We start from the raw sequence: 15,708 nt of genomic DNA, 5'->3' as shown, positions 1-15,708 counted from the left end.
AAGAATAACACTCGCGGTTATCGAGACTACAATTACTGTCAGCGAAGGCGACAACATGCAATCGGTCAGGCACAGACACCAGCAGCTACCCCCCTTAGACAGTATGTCTGTTGCCTCGCCGAATAATTCTCTTCTCTCTCCTATTCCCAGTACACCCATGAGGGTTTCCCGCCAACAATGGCGTCCTTTCCACCGAGCAATCGTCAACATTGGCGGTCACCAGTATGTGAAAGCAATGCTGGCTACAGTCCCTATTGGAATCATCACCGCGATCCTAGGTGGACCACCTCAAGCGGTGTTTTTCCTGAATCTTACGGCATTGATACCACTTATCACTCTGCTTACGATCTCCATTGCCGATTTGTCTATAGCGACTGGGCGCGTAGTCGATGAATTGCTCAAAGCGACCGTTGGTAATGCAATTGAACTGATCCTTGGAATTGTGGCCATTAGCAGAGGCCACATGCACATGATACACTCGACCCTGATAGGAAGCATGCTCTGCTACATGCTTTTGGTAAGTGTTGTCTCACTCTTATTACAGCAAAGATCATATTCATATCGGTACTAAGATGCTCCAGGTTCCGGGGAGTTGTTTCTGTCTCACTGGTTACGGTAAAGAACATCTCTATTTTGATCGCACCCTAATCAGTATTATGTCTTCCCTCATGGTAGTGGTATGCATGTCTCTTTTGGTTCCAACGATTATGGTCACGTTTCCCTCCTTGGATACCACTTCTCCCCAAGCTTCGGTGACTCGACTTGAGATTGTCTTTGTTTCACGTGGGGCAGCAATTGTGCTTTTCATTTTGCTTGGGGTGTTCCTTCTCTTCCAACTGAAGAGTCATGCGTCAATCTTTCATCTTGCCGAAGCGTCCAGCGAGGGCTCTCTAGACAGTCACGGTCCGAACGATCGTGGCATCGCACAGGACCGGCCAGCGAGAATTTTCGCACCACGAAGCGCTATGGTCGCTCTTGCGGTTGGGATATCCTGCTTGACCATGTGCATTATATGTATCGTTGAGAGCACCGATAGAGTTGCACAAGAGCTTGGCCTTAGCGCGGCATTTCCCACCCTCGTACTAGTTCCGCTTATTGGAAACTCCGCCAGATATGCTTCAATTGTCATGGTCTCACGCCAGGGGCATGCGGAATCTGCGGTGCGGGCCATCATCAACAGCATACTGCGTATTGCTCTCCTTGTTATTCCCGTTCTGATTATCTTGGGATGGGTATTAAACCTACCCATGACACTGCAGATGGATACGTTTGAGGCAACCATGTTGTTCTTGGCTACAATGGTGTTGATTCATGTGATACAGGATGGGAGGAGTAATTACTTCGAAGGACTAATGCTTGTCGGAACGTAAGTCAAGCCTTTAACTTATCTATTCTACGATTCGCTAACCAAAGTTTCTGTCGCATAGGTATATCATATCTGTTGCTGCTTTCTATATGCGGCCTGGAATAACCGACACCACGAAGCCTATGCCTTAATCGAAAGTCTGCTATATAGAACACAGGCATGGAAAGGAGCCTTGTGATGTATATTGCTCATGTCTTCACATTCACCAATGGATCAACATGGTATAGCGATGTTTTGATTAAGTAGTAAATCTAGCTCCTCAGCGGACCCAAAATGCAAGCGAGAGTATCACGTACCTAGGCCAATATGTCAGTCACAAATCACTGATAAACCACGAAACACAAAATGGAAAAGAACGTACAGCCCAATCAGCATACTTCCATGAAGATAAGTATACTTAGCATCCTTCAGAACCTGGTTGACGACTAGAATAGCGAAGAACAGGACCAACGTATGGAATGTCTCAAAAAAGAGCGTCATGGGCACCCCAATCAGCCACCCGAACATGACCAGGAAGGGGATGGCAAAGAGTCCGATCTGCAAGATACTGCTGACGATGACGCTGATGGCAAAGTTCACATCACCACCTCCGAACGAAGCGGCAATCACTGCCACACCTTCGGGGCAATTGCTAGTGATGGGGATGAGAGTGGTTGCAATGAAAGTCTTGGAAATTCCAGTCGTGGCCGATGTAGCGGGGACACTGGCAAGGAAGAAGTGGGTACAGATGACGATTGAAATACCAGAAGCAACAAGGGTGAGGACAGTTTTTGATAGGCCCGCCTTCTCCTTATTTTCATCATGACCACTTTGGTCTTCCAGGGGACTGTTCGGTTCTTGTTGAAATAGATGTCTGTGCGTTCCCAATTGGAAGTAGAGATACCCGACATATAGCACCAGAAGTACGGCGGATGTTCCACGGGAGAAGCTAAGAACTTGATCTTCCAAGTCCACCGAGGTAAAGGTTGCATATAAAACGGAGGGCAGAATCAACCCCACGGCTGTGACAACCATCAATGAGGACAAGGAACCCGTCTGGGCCATATTGAAATATAGTATGTGCTTGCTATAGGAGGCTGAGATCAGACAGCCGCCCATAATCTATACCATGGTTGTCAGCCACAATAAATCGTCTAAAAGACCCCAGAACAGACAAAACAATAATGAAAAAGGACCAACCAAAAGAATATCTGACAAGATACTCCCAATCATAACCGACTGAGCAAAATAAGTATCTCCACTGGCTACGGCCAGAATTCCAGTCTACAAGTAAGGTTAATTAACATGCTGCCAATCTGTGTTGCCAAAATAGACAGACCAAAAATATAAGATAGGGAAACATACGCTCAACTCGACCGCATTTCCAAAGGTCGCATTAATCAATCCCCCGACCAAATCGCCAAAATAGTCCGATAATGTGTCTGAAGCGTCCGACACAATAGCGGAAAGCGGTAAAATCGCCAAAAAGTTAAAGACGGAAACAAGCACCGAGTTCCAGTTGAGAAGCGCTGCAATAACCCCGAGGGGAAGGAATAACAGCAGGCTGTTAACTGTGATCATAGCGTATTTCACCGTTGTTAGTGGCATGCGAATAGAGCTGCGATGAGGATTCTTATTTCTTTGCTGAGTATGTGGTGACGGATGTTAAAGGGGTTATTCCTTCGATAATTAATCGCACTGCCGCAATTCATAGGTTGGGATTCCGGGGCCAGGTGGTTGTGTGTTCGATAACATGAAAAACAATGAATGATATCTGGGGGCCGCGCAGAGTAGGCCGTGAGGGATAAATACCTTGGAGCTGTTCGACATGGTAATTACAATACCGTACCGGGCTGGTTGTCTGTATTGAAATGATCAACAAGTCGACCCTCGGCCATGATACTATTTTTGTACATATTGCCATATCCATTGTTTAGGCTGGGTTCCCTGTTGGAGAGTTTGTGGGTATCATACAGCTAAGATAAGGAATCCGTCACAACCCTCACTATTCTCTGTAAAGCAATATACGAAAGCTAACTATGCTGTTCCTTTTGTACTCTAGTAATCAATCAACCATAAGATATAACTATCATCTATATATATAACTACCGTTATTTGAGTGGGCTATAGCTTGGCCTTTCGCTGGAGTACCTTTGGCATCTGAATAACCTCAAACCAATCTTCACCATACACAAGATGATCACGCTGGGTCATTGACGATCGTTTCTTGTTCCACACAAGCTCCGACTCCCTATACTTTTCCATCTCCTGAACCAGCCAGGCTGCACAATAAGTGGCTGTCTGATCCACATCCTCAAATGGGAAAAGATGGCCGCGTTCGGGTAGGATAACTTCCTTGACCTGACCATGGGAGATGCCACCACTCCCCCCGACCCCGACACCGCACATCCTGACGGCGTCGCGAAGGTTGTCAATGCCAAGAAATGTCTTCTCTCCCAGGATCCATAGCACAGGGGGCCTCAAGCTGTGAATCTTTGAGAATGTGTTGCGAGACTCAGGGCGATAGACAATTCTGTCGGCGTGGATAGGATCCATATCCGGATGAGCAGAGCGATCAACCTGAGGGTTCCCGCCAGACGTGCGAGCTGAGAAATTAGAACGGTATAGGCCTGCAACTTCCTGATACTTGGTTGTGGTGAGAGTCACCGGCGGCTCGGAACGATTCGCGCCCTTTGGGACCGTGGGATACAGTGCGGTGGGGAGGTCACGGAAACCGAACTTGACCATCAAGTCGAAGCAGCGAGGGTCCCAGTGCCGCCATGCCTTTGCATGAGCCGATGCTGCAGCTTTTCTGTTTGGCCAAATGTCGGGTCGCCAAAGAGCATAATTAACTGCGCCGGGTGGGTCAATCCCGACACCCCGACCGACCGCTCTTGGAAAGATGGAGGGATCGAGAAAGACAAGGGTCGTAAATAGGCGCGGGTGCATGAGTGCAAGGTTGGCACTGAGTAGCGACGCTGACTATCAGCTATTGTGATTGATAAGATGACAAAGAGAGGAGCCCGTACAGGATATTCCCACCAAAACTATGACCGATTCCAACAAGAGGCCGTGGCATCTGGTCACGGAAGTGATTGATCATCAGAAGTAAATCTCGGGCAGAATCTATCCACGAACCTAGGTACGGGATTTAGTACGGCTGTGGGTGCTTTCTAGCGACGAATGACTTACAGTCAAGGCTGATCTTGTCTTCATTCAGGACACCACTCATGCCCATGTTTGGGGCATCCGCTATCCATACGCTTCGGATATGAACACCATTTTGTTTTAAACGGCGATAGATTTCATCCCACAGGGGCTCATAGAGTTCCTACTTGTGACGTTAGTATTAAAGCACATGCTCCCAGCCCGCGCGGTTACCAATATTTAAGTTGATCCAAGGCTACGGAGCTCGCATTCCTCCAATACTATAATTCGATCTGGTTAGCCTTACCTTGGGGTACCCACAAGCATGAGCCGCGATCACAGTGATGGCATCGGAAGGGATGCTATGGTTTTGTTCCAGCGGCGTGTATTGCTTGACATGCAATGACAAGACCTCTTCCTGACTTCTAGCAGTGCTTCCAGCATATTCCCGGATATGGCCTGCCGGCGCAGTATGTTCCGTGACTTTGAAGATATCCGTGGACATTACGAAGCCTTGTAGATCTGTGTGTGTTTGCTGAGGTGCAATCAGAGAAGATACAGAAGGACCTAAGCATGTTCCCAACAGCTGCGTTGACTCCGGACTTGCTACGACAGTGAAATGACATATCACATTAAAGATCAGATCAGGAATGATAAGGATCTACATAGCCGCGCACACCGCTATGTTTGAAATATGCTGTGATAAGTAATTGGTTGGATACTCTACTAAGGACATGATGCCGCCGTATTGAGAAGTGATATCTCAAAATGTGTCGCATAGTTGGAACCTTTGTTCGGTTTTCGATGGAAATTTGATCTATATTCTATGTACATACTGTAGAATATTTCGACTTGAAGATCTTTTTGCAGATCTGAGCTTAAAATACAGCTGGGAGATCGGCGACCAGAAGAGTTCATCCTGGAGTTATTTCATTACAGCTATGCAAGGGGTACAATTGCGTGGCTCTGGCTTCAGTCGAGATTCCGTGAGACCCAAATAACGATAAAGCAAAGCATGAAGCCGCTGCATACCGGGTTTGGATTCAAGGATAGTGATGTTAAGAAGAGAACACTTAAAATAGCAAACTGCTACCCTTTTCAAGAAGATAGTAGACGCTAGTGATCAGATAGATGTTATTTATTTCAAGGAGCCTGAGTAGCGTAAAATATATATCCCAGCATTCCGAGAAAGAGGCCGTAAAAGATGACCAGGATGAGTTAGAGGTCCCGTGATCAACACCCACCTTCCCATGTTGGCTTAGCTGATACTCGCCTATTTAGGACTAGTCGCTACTCGCAACGATGATTGATAGGTCCCCTTCCGCTCCTTTAATGGCCTTCAAAAATGCTTGGATGATGGTGCCAAATGTCAAACTTCCACCTGCATACGGCAAAATGCTTGGAGGCTCTTGTTTGCATCACAGGAACGCTTTTAAACACATTAACTTTGGTAGAATCGCCAAATTTCCAATATTCCCATGCACGCAGCGGAGTAGACCGCTACTACTACTCCAGCCCTGGAGGGACAGGCAGAATCATCGGCTGGGGATAGGCATTAGCACCAGATTATCCTTCAATCTTCTTTGGTTCTGATGGATTCTAGAACAATACTCCATGATATGAGCAGGAGGGTACCGCGGTTTCACCACGTCGCTCGCTCCACAAATCTTTCAAAGGTACAGGACGAAGACCAAAAGACATCCATGACATATCATGCAGTGGCTAACAAGTCCGGTACTGTAACATTATAATGGCACTGTGGTACATTAAGGAACAAGTCCTCGCCCTTGGTTAATCTCCCGGCAATGCTGCATTGCCAATGCAATTAAAATTAATCACCACTGCCAAGCACAACTAAAACCCCAACAATACTATTGTATGACCTAATGGCTACATGGAGCTAATACGATGCATCCATTCATTGGTCCGGAGACCAGTAAATTCTGCAGGACCCCGCGAATTACCGATATCTGGCTTTTGTTAACTTTCTCTTCTCAGAAGCCGGATTGGTTCTATACGGAGCGCTTCGCTGCATTGTCCATCACAAGTCGAAGTATACATCGGCGGCAATGGCCATGAGAGGGCATATCACTACTTTTCCTAGATGGCTTCAAACTACTGAACTGTTACCGTTACTTCACATCATGTACCCTTCATGGGTCTGAAGAATGTCAGGTATGGTGGATTAACTAAGAGTCTCACGCTGTGCACCGTCGGAGGATGGCGGCTAGGTAATGAAACGCCCCAACCAAAACAGTTAAGATCGCCGACAAAATATGCCCGTCATTGCTACTCTATAGCCATTTCATTTCATTCACCGTAGAGCCATATCGGCGCTAAGTGGGGGATATGTGGCATGAGTATGATTCAAAGGCGATCGGACCCCGGCTGATTCTGTGACAGTATATTGCATATCCACTTGAATCCTCCGATAACTTAGATCATAGCAGTGAATGCACTCTCTTCGAAGGGAATATCGAAACCGAACAATGTAACTCGAGTTGAATGCAACATGACAGGTCCATATGGCGCCGTTGACACTTCACGATAAATTCAGCTGAGCAAAGTCTCATCGTGGAACGAAAAGTATAAATATGGCCTGCAGGACGGCCATCGACTCGGAGACGGCAGCATCATCATCATCATCATCATCATCACAACACCATAAACGCAGCTACTGCCCTCGTGTATAAAAAACCCGCAAGAACAACCATGCACTTCAACTCCATCTTTAGCGCCCTTCTGTCCTGTGGCCTCGCAGCAGCACACATGCAGATGAGCTGGCCTTATCCCATGCGCAGTCCACTTGACCCTCAGAACAAAGGGTCCGACAAGGACTATGACATGAGCAACCCCCTTGACCAGTCCGGTATGGCGTTCTCCTAACTTCGATATGCATAAGACTGGAATGCTTACATGACTTAGGCTCCAATTTTCCTTGCAAGGGCTATCACAAGAACACCCCCTGGCGCGCAACCGCGGAATACAAGGCTGGCGAGTCATATAACATGACAGTTGCCGGCGCTGCAACACACAGTGGAGGATCCTGCCAGCTGTCCCTGAGTTACGACGAAGGAAAAACCTTCAAAGTCATCAAGTCCATGGTGGGTGGATGCCCGCTCGATTTCAAGTATGACTTTACGATGCCGAGCGATGTGGTCAACGGCCATGCTCTGTTTGCTTGGTCTTGGTTTAACCTGGTGGGCAATCGTGAGATGTACATGAACTGTGCGAATGTTGAGATCAGTGGGGGAAGCGGCAGCAACGAATCGTTTGGAAACAATTATCCGGATATGTTCGTGGCCAATGTTGGAAATGGCTGTTCTACTGTAGAAGGGAAGCACACAGTGTTTGCCCATCCGGGAAAGCAGGTTACCTATGCGGGTGGTCTTGATGCGTCCTCGCCTCCATTCCCCAAATGCTCTTGAAATCACAACCAATGGATGTTACACACTTTTGTACGTGATACACACTGTGAGTATCAGCAAGGCGGGACCATACTGGACTATGGCTGTGAAGTGAAATAAGGACCAGTTGATCTGAACATACATGGTACAATTATGCTCACATAAACTCCGATTTTTGTATTGCTACATATCTGAGTGAAGTAGTGGTATATTATTGAGAGCCTGTAGATCCCGTGAGTGACAGAACAGTGGATGTAGTTATAATTGGCTAGGTAGTAAAAAGATCCGAGAGCTACGCGCCTCCTCAACCGACACACCAATCATGAATCGATCGTATTTTGACAACTTAAGTTCATATACTTACTAGTAGTACTAAGTAGGTATAGTAGTAGTAGGCCGGACGCAGTTGCGGCGTTGGCGACAACTCATTGTCCAGATACGGTGTCATGTGATAGGACGTGACTGGACCCTTTCGCCGAGAACAACCGCTTACGGCCGGCTGGGGGCGGACGTGAATACCGATTAAGTAAAATGGATCTCCATCCCCGCAAACCAAGATAAGCATATATAAACCTTCCAGAACCTCATTATCATCTTTAGAATCTTACACTTCCTCGACCATTCCCTTTATATATAGTTACGTACTTCGATCCCCCCCCCCCCCCCCTCCTCACCCAACAATATAGCGCTACAATGACCCAAAATTCGACCTCCAAGGGAACGATAAAGGTTGCGGACTATCTGTTCGCCCGACTCTGCCAGCTCGGCATCCAGTCTATTTTTGGGGTTCCGGGGGACTACAACCTTAGACTACTGGATTTCGTGGAGCCATCCGGGTTGCACTGGGTTGGGACCTGCAACGAGCTGAACGGCGCATACGCTGCGGATGGATATGCTAGGATCAACGGCTTGGGAGCTCTGATCACCACGTTTGGTGTCGGTGAGCTCTCCGCCATCAACGGAATCGCAGGCGCGTATGCAGAAAAGGCTCCTGTCATCCACATTGTCGGTACACCCTCGCGTGCGTTGCAGGATGCCCGCACCTTAGTCCACCATACTTTCGCCGATGGTGAATATAACCGATTTGCCACAATGCACGCCCAGGTCACAGTTGCTCAAGCGAACCTCATTGACCCTCGCACAGCGGCAGAGCAGATCGATTGGGCACTACAGCAGTGCCTAGTCCATAGCCGACCGGTCTACATCCAAGTTCCGGATGATATGGTTGACGTCATGATCTCGGCGTCAAATCTTGAAACAAAGAAGATCGAATTACCTGCCACCCCGAGCCCCAAGAACGAGACGTCGGTATTGACAACCGTGTTGGAGCGCATTTACTCTGCTAAGCGCCCGTTGATTTTCGTTGATGGAGAGAGCAGGGCTCTGAATATCCTTCCTCAGGTTGATGAATTAATTAAAACCACCAAATGGCCGACGTGGACATCAGCCTACGGAAAAGGTCTGGTCAATGAGCAATTAGATAATGTGTATGGTTTCTATGGTGCAAACTACGGTACCGAGCAAGAAAAAGCATACTTTGACTCTGCCGATTTAATCCTTGTACTCGGGCCTCACTACAGCAATACTAATACGCTAGGCTTTGCCACAATCCCCAAACAAGAAGTATCTATCTCTTTTTCGGGCACGACTATTCAGATTGGAAAAGACCTTCACCGCGATTACTCAATCAAAGAATTCCTCACTCAGTTGTTGGAGAGCCTAGACCACAGTCTCATCCCCAAACTTGATGGAGTACCCCCCAAGCTCAAGGGAGACCTAAGCCATATCAACAAGTCCGATCTCATCACACAAGATGACTTCTACCGTTTTGTCGACCGACTCTTCCGCGAGGGAGATATCGTGGCTACGGAAACGGGGACAGCCTCTTATGGTGGGCGCACATTTGCACTGCCCCCTAATACACGAATGTTTTGTGCAGTGACATGGCTATCGATCGGGTACATGCTTCCGGCCTGTTTCGGGGCTGCTCTCGCACAGCAAGAAACGAACAATTTCAAGCCTTCCAATGGTACCGGCACTGGTAAAGGTCGTCTGTTCCTATTTATTGGAGATGGCAGTCTACAGATGACAGTACAGGAGATAAGCTCGATTATTCGAGAGAACCTTGATGTGACCATTTTCGTTATAAATAATGCCGGATATACTATTGAACGGGCAATTCATGGGCGAAATCAGGCATACAACGATATTGCCCCATGGAGACATCTGCAAGCGCTTAGCTTCTTTGGCGGCAGTGAAGAAGACGCCGCGAAGAACAATTTCAGCGCAAGAACCTTTGGTGAATTAGAAGAAGTGCTACAGTCAGACCAGATCCAGAAGGGCAGTGGGCTTAGAATTGTTGAGGTTCACATGGGTCGGGAAGACTGTCAAGGTCTCCTGAGAACCCTTATGAACAATCAGATCGCACAAGACGCAAAGCAATAAGTCATACTAGGGAGTTACTCAGTAGATTATTAGCTACTAGATTAGACTAGAATCTGTTCGAAAATCTTACCTGATCTGAGGTTCATGACATCATGCATGGTAATAATCAGTTTTTGTAATCTTTTACTTTACACAGTATGCACAGTATATATTTAAAATCTTAATAATCTCTTACTCACTTGCAGGGTCCTTGGCTTCACTTGTGTCTATGCCCATACGTCTGATATGACCTGGCACCCAGTCACTTATGTAAGAGGCGGAGAATTGGGATTTTATCCCATGACACGTTCCCATAGACCGGCGCATAAAAGATTTCCAATATTTGTATCTCATCCTCTCTGTGTAAGTTGCAAGAACTGCCTTTGAGGTTCGGCCATTTCCAAAAAATAGCGCCCAACCACCATTGCTATCCCTGATGCGTTCAGGATCTCTCCAAGTCTGTAGTGACAGTCTAGAAGGGTAGAGTTAGGGAGATTCAGGTCTTGCATATTATCTGCTTTCTTCAATTTAATGCTCTAAGAAAGCAGTTGTCTGTCTGATCTTGGATAACTCTCGAAGGGCCTTTACTTCATAGTTTGTTGTTGCCCTAATTGCACATCTCTCTGTGAGTAAATCTGAATTATAGTATATACACTGGGCTATTAGCTACTCACAGTGGATGTGAGAGTGATATTGGATTTCCCAAATTCAAGGTGAGCAGACTGTTGCAGTTTTATCCCATCAGAAAGATTGTTGGTTGCACTGATTTGGAGTCCCGCTTGTCGGACACCAGGAAAGCAACACCAAAGTACTTCTCAAGCGCTTGACAGTCATGGGAGGGATTCTAATTTTTATTAGTATATAGATATCCATAGACCGAGAGCATATTACCGATGACTTGTACCATGATGTATAAGAGATTGGAATAATATATGCGCCTTTAGTAGGTCAGGAATAGACGGATATTATCTAAACAGCCAAGCTTCTCCCTGTAGTCAGTATCTATCTAACTGGCTATAACGCAATACTTGTGATTATGCCGGAGACAGAGGTCCTGGAAGAGTGCCCAGTTATAAGTTCCTGGCTGGTCAAGTGATATCTACAGTAGGATATAACTATTCCATGACAGATATTAGTAGTTATTTGTAGCGAGCTTTCACTCTTCCTTAAAGATTAAATAGTCAAGTCTGTTACCTTACTATTATCCCCTAAGCTTACCAGGCACTGCAAGCCTAGCGGATGAATTGTGAAAGTAAAAGTCCTTGTCCGTAGTTGCACGCATAGCAAGGGCGTGGGAGGAATGGCGCTATACTGGGATAGGGAATCATCCTTCTCAGTACTGACAACCGAAATTCTGACCATATATATATGGTCATTTCGACACTAAACTTATGAAAGGGCCGAGGGAGAAGCTGAATCATTCAATCTGCCTGCTATCTTACTCATTAAGGGAATGGCAAGAAAAAGGGAACAGGTCTGGTCGAAAACGCATCGCGATCAAAAGCGGTAAGTGAGGCGGTCAGCATTTCTGCCAACCAGTACCTGATTTTCGTTTCAATGACATCATGGGTATAAGAAACTAACCACAGTGGCTGATAGTATGTGGCTTCTGGCTCCGGACCAACGTTAATCCAGAGATTTCCCATAGCCGACAAAACAGCAAAGGTCCAGCAGGTCCACAAAATCCGGCAGACAGAGACATTATAGGCCGTTCACGATGTAACAGGAACCGAGTCCACTTTCACAAGAATCCCCTACGTCATGGTCCAGACTTTTATTCTGCGATCCGGTTTGGGGTCGCCACAGCCATGAAGGAAACTACTTATTGCGGGCATCTCAGCCGGCCCTGGTTCCACCAATTGTCGCAATTCACATATCACCGCTGGAGTCCTCTTTGAGTCAAGCGCAAGTTCACCATGGCCAACCCAACGAGAAAGATTGTCTGCTTTTCAGGTACATTGAGTCCTTTTCCCCTTGTGTTATGGCGTGCGCTAATCCCTTTTAGACTTTGACGGAACGATTTTCATGCAAGACACGGGCCACGTCCTCTTCGATAACCTGGGGTGTGGCGAGAAGCGCCGTCAGATGCTCGATGAGCAGATCAAGTCCGGTGAACGATCCTTCCGGGAAGTCTCCGAGGAGATGTGGGGGTCGTTGCGGGTTCCATTTGAAGATGGGTTTGAAGTTATGAAAAAGGAACTGGAGATTGATCAGGGCTTTAAGGAATTTCACCAATTCTGCATTGACAACGGGATCATTTTCAATGTCATCAGTGCTGGCTTGAAGCCCATTTTGCGGAAAGTGCTGGACGCTTTCTTAGGCCAGGATGAAGTATGCTCGGCACCCGATCGTTATTAGTTCATCGACCGTGAATATTAATTTTCTCGCAGTCATCACAAATTGGCATTGTCGCAAACGATGCACAGATCAAACCCGACGGTTCGGAGTGGAAACCGATCTGGCGGCACGAAACCGAACTCGGCCACGACAAGGCCCTTTCCGTGAAGGAAGGCCGTGCGCAGGCCGAAGAATTGAGCGATGAGAACGAGGTCCCCCTCATTATATTCATCGGCGATGGAGTCTCCGATCTGGCAGCCGCCCGGGAAGCCGATGTGCTTTTTGCCCGGAAGGGACTCCGATTGGAGGAATACTGCATTGAGCACAGTATCCCCTACATCGGCTTTGACAGCTTCACCGACGTGAAGAAAGAGGTGGAGAAGATTATGAAGGAGGATCAAGAGAAGACTGGCGGCGTGGGTAAACCGGCTCGGTTTAACCCCCGCGCAAACATGTGGAGACGGGTCTCTAGCAAGCAAGCAGTACGTTGCAACTTGCCGATAATACCAGCGATCTAAAGCATTTACTGACCGTCTGATTGCAGGTCCCTAAGTTTGTCGCCGCGACCCCGTCAAAGGAAGAGAAGATGTTCCTTTGGCCGGAGAATTTCTCCCAGTACCAACCTAAGCCTGTTCCGGAAAACATGGCTTCTTAGAGCGCGCTTTCAACCCAACCTGCATAACGTGATGTATGCAGTATAGATATAGATACAGTTGAGGGGCCAGGAAGGGTTATGACCCCATTCATTTCAGGCGCAGTGTACATAGGAAAGGATTACGTTTAATAATGTTCAACTAAGCGACGTAGAAATTACTTCCCAGGAAACCGAAAGTTATGGTTTAGGTTTACACCGAAAGTTTCAACCAGTGTTAACTTCATACAAACAAGGACTCTGGGGGTGACCAGAACCGAGAAGAATGCCCAATGCAGATTAGCGCTTACCATCCACCAGCGCAACACAGCCCCCGAGATCCACACGCTAAGACTGAAGAACGAGGCTTATGTTGGATCCCTGCCCCCCAATGGCCATCCTCCTTATCCCCGACGAGTTGGTTTCCTCATTCGGTAACCGTTAAGTTATCGAGAGTGAGATGGGTTATAAAAGCTGCAAGGCAGCTGTGACCTCTCTGTTCTAACCATCACATTCTATTCACACCGTAAAGCTTGTCATCTCTACGACCCATTTGCATAGGAAATAACCATCATGCTTCGGGGGAAAGCTATCAAAGGCGTGGCAGCTGGGATTGGTCTCGCATCAGAAAGTATTTCAGCATACAAGGCAAACAGGCGCGAGAAGAAGGCCCAAAGCCCCGGTGACCCAGAGAGTAACAATGCGAACACAACGACAACGGACGACGACCTCGCTCGCCATGAACAAGTAGTTGAGGAGCAACATGAAGAAGAGTGGGAACTTGACGAAATACAAGACGAATTGAACGGCACTCCAGAGGCAGACAAAGCCGTCACAAATCAAACGCCTGAACAGCTAGCTGAGTCGTTTCTCCAAAAATATCCACAGCCACCACCATATACGCCAACGTCCAATCCAAGACTCCCATATCCGGTGGTTCTTCCACAGCGACGGCCCAAATCGCGGAAGCGAGGGTTCATCAGAGCGTATGCTCCTGCGCTGGAAGAATTCGGCATTGACCAGGCCATGTTCCTTGACTTCTTGGAAACGTCCAATCGTGCCTGTCAGGCGACTCCGTGGTTACATGCGATCAACCTGGCAGGAATCGGCACTATGTTTTTGCCTAGTGCGATTGGAATGGCGGTTAGTGTAGCAATCCAGCTGACAACTGATGTTGCGATAGCAATGGACGCAAGAAGAAAGTATGTATTCTGTCTATCATACTGGCATGAAATGGGAATGTTGCTAACAGAGTGCAGGACAAATTCATATTTTGACAAAATCAACGAAGAGATGTTCCGCCCTCGTGGTCTCTACTGTCTCCTCATGACATGGAAGCCAGAATCCTCATCAACGGTCGCCAGCTTTGATCTTAATTCAACAGTTGCTACGTCACTTGACCGCGGTGGGTCAGGGACGTTCAATAAAATGAAACACATGTTCAAATCGTCGCACGGCAACACTTACGGGGATATGCCATTCCCAGAAACCGCCCCTCTCATCTTCCCCGATCTCGACGAATTGGCTGCACAGGGTGCTGATGGCGAGGCCAAAATAAAGAGAGCGAAGTCGTCGCGCCGAGAGTTTGTAGCAGATTATCTGGATCGGAGGTCACGGGCTGAATTTGTAGGTTCATCCCATGATAATCTACGACGCGCTCTGACAATAATACCAGGAAATGGAACATCCCGACAATGCTTTGAATAAAGCACCAAAGCCTCAATTCACTTCTCGCTATGCTGATCCAAGTCATCCAGCTAGTAGTGGATCAGGTCTTGGACTAATTACTGGCGGATATATTACCGGTGATCAACTAAGGGACCTTCGGGGCGGTCGGCGACGAGGCAGGCTAGGCCGCGGCCAGGAATATGAACCACGGGGTATACGAGAGCGTCCCATTGGGCCCGTGGGAGCTCTAGCAGCTACTGTACGCTCTGTTAGAACTGGGCGGTCGTCGGTTGAGCCTCACCAGGATTCTGGGGAAGGACCTCACGATGAAGAATCTCGCAGACGATCTGGCGGCCGTGTAGGTACTCGTAACCCGCGTGAGCGGCTGCAAAACCGAGGGGGTCCCATTGGCGGTATACAGAAGTTTCTGAAGAGTGTAAGTTCTTGGGCTCCATCTCACAGGTACCATTGCTAATGCCGACATTAGAACGTTCTGTACATGATGATCGTCAACCTACCGACAGAAGAGGAGATGGCGCAGGCCCGAGCCGCCTTGCGGTCGTAGGGGGTATATGAGAAATATTGTTCTTGGGTAGCCACAGGAACGTGATAAAATTTTAATATAGTTTAGTATAATAGGTTCAGCATATGGCAAATGTCGATGTCTCCATCAGATAAGATTTCCATCCCACGGCAATACGCCATCTCCCGCCCAAGTGAACTCGCAAGCCCTAACGCTCCAACTCAGA

At 47.6% G+C, this 15,708-nt stretch overlaps 7 protein-coding genes across 7 annotated transcripts; 5 read left to right on the top strand and 2 right to left on the bottom strand.

The window, feature by feature from the left end:
- Positions 1–103: 103 nt before the first annotated feature.
- BDV27DRAFT_160382 (uncharacterized protein) lies at positions 104–1,497 on the top strand (the record flags this gene model as incomplete). Its single annotated transcript, XM_032073023.1, has 3 exons — positions 104–517; positions 582–1,366; positions 1,428–1,497. The coding sequence occupies 3 exons, from the start codon at positions 104–106 to the stop codon at positions 1,495–1,497; spliced, it is 1,269 nt and encodes a 422-aa protein (XP_031924904.1).
- A 128-nt stretch (positions 1,498–1,625) lies between these two features.
- BDV27DRAFT_160381 (uncharacterized protein) lies at positions 1,626–2,926 on the bottom strand (the record flags this gene model as incomplete). Its single annotated transcript, XM_032073022.1, has 4 exons — positions 1,626–1,662; positions 1,728–2,467; positions 2,546–2,629; positions 2,711–2,926. 4 exons carry the CDS (start codon positions 2,924–2,926, stop codon positions 1,626–1,628), a joined length of 1,077 nt encoding a protein of 358 aa, XP_031924903.1.
- A 543-nt stretch (positions 2,927–3,469) lies between these two features.
- On the bottom strand, positions 3,470–4,997 carry BDV27DRAFT_147545 (alpha/beta hydrolase; the record flags this gene model as incomplete). Its single annotated transcript, XM_032070761.1, has 4 exons — positions 3,470–4,310; positions 4,375–4,471; positions 4,538–4,676; positions 4,800–4,997. The coding sequence occupies 4 exons, from the start codon at positions 4,995–4,997 to the stop codon at positions 3,470–3,472; spliced, it is 1,275 nt and encodes a 424-aa protein (XP_031924902.1).
- A 2,086-nt stretch (positions 4,998–7,083) lies between these two features.
- Positions 7,084–8,319, top strand: BDV27DRAFT_132468 (lignocellulolytic auxiliary activity family 11 protein). The gene is made up of 4 exons (XM_032067891.1): positions 7,084–7,360; positions 7,417–7,964; positions 8,042–8,121; positions 8,264–8,319. The coding sequence occupies exons 1-2, from the start codon at positions 7,205–7,207 to the stop codon at positions 7,918–7,920; spliced, it is 660 nt and encodes a 219-aa protein (XP_031924901.1). The 5' UTR covers positions 7,084–7,204; the 3' UTR covers positions 7,921–7,964; positions 8,042–8,121; positions 8,264–8,319.
- A 237-nt stretch (positions 8,320–8,556) lies between these two features.
- On the top strand, positions 8,557–10,432 carry BDV27DRAFT_132466 (alpha-keto acid decarboxylase family protein). The gene has a single exon (XM_032067890.1). It carries the CDS (start codon positions 8,593–8,595, stop codon positions 10,342–10,344), a length of 1,752 nt encoding a protein of 583 aa, XP_031924900.1. The 5' UTR covers positions 8,557–8,592; the 3' UTR covers positions 10,345–10,432.
- Positions 10,433–11,982: 1,550 nt separating this feature from the next.
- BDV27DRAFT_25147 (putative 2,3-diketo-5-methylthio-1-phosphopentane phosphatase) lies at positions 11,983–13,435 on the top strand. Its single transcript, XM_032076129.1, has 4 exons — positions 11,983–12,276; positions 12,329–12,654; positions 12,714–13,142; positions 13,205–13,435. The coding sequence occupies exons 1-4, from the start codon at positions 12,240–12,242 to the stop codon at positions 13,313–13,315; spliced, it is 903 nt and encodes a 300-aa protein (XP_031924899.1). The 5' UTR covers positions 11,983–12,239; the 3' UTR covers positions 13,316–13,435.
- Positions 13,436–13,864: 429 nt separating this feature from the next.
- On the top strand, positions 13,865–15,524 carry BDV27DRAFT_160376 (uncharacterized protein; the record flags this gene model as incomplete). The annotated part of the gene is made up of 4 exons (XM_032073021.1): positions 13,865–14,493; positions 14,551–14,917; positions 14,967–15,395; positions 15,447–15,524. 4 exons carry the CDS (start codon positions 13,865–13,867, stop codon positions 15,522–15,524), a joined length of 1,503 nt encoding a protein of 500 aa, XP_031924898.1.
- Between the last annotated feature and the right edge of the window lie 184 nt (positions 15,525–15,708).

This window comes from Aspergillus caelatus (genome assembly GCF_009193585.1).
Source record: "Aspergillus caelatus strain CBS 763.97 unplaced genomic scaffold BDV27scaffold_161, whole genome shotgun sequence".
Lineage (NCBI taxonomy): Eukaryota > Fungi > Ascomycota > Eurotiomycetes > Eurotiales > Aspergillaceae > Aspergillus > Aspergillus caelatus.
This window is presented reverse-complemented; position numbering and strand designations above follow the sequence as displayed.

What these genes read in the sequence shown, in the direction of transcription:
- BDV27DRAFT_132468 (XM_032067891.1), top strand. Translation starts at nt 7,205, where the DNA reads ATGCACTTCAACTCCATCTTTAGCGCCCTTCTGTCCTGTGGCCTCGCA. An exon ending in GCAACCCCCTTGACCAGTCC is followed by an intron (nt 7,361 to 7,416) that starts GGTATGGCGTTC and finishes TTACATGACTTA; the next exon opens with GGCTCCAATTTTCCTTGCAA.
- BDV27DRAFT_25147 (XM_032076129.1), top strand. Translation starts at nt 12,240, where the DNA reads ATGGCCAACCCAACGAGAAAGATTGTCTGCTTTTCAG. An exon ending in CTTTCTTAGGCCAGGATGAA is followed by an intron (nt 12,655 to 12,713) that starts GTATGCTCGGCA and finishes ATTTTCTCGCAG; the next exon opens with TCATCACAAATTGGCATTGT. An exon ending in GGGTCTCTAGCAAGCAAGCA is followed by an intron (nt 13,143 to 13,204) that starts GTACGTTGCAAC and finishes GTCTGATTGCAG; the next exon opens with GTCCCTAAGTTTGTCGCCGC.
- BDV27DRAFT_132466 (XM_032067890.1), top strand. Translation starts at nt 8,593, where the DNA reads ATGACCCAAAATTCGACCTCCAAGGGAACGATAAAGGTTGCGGACTAT.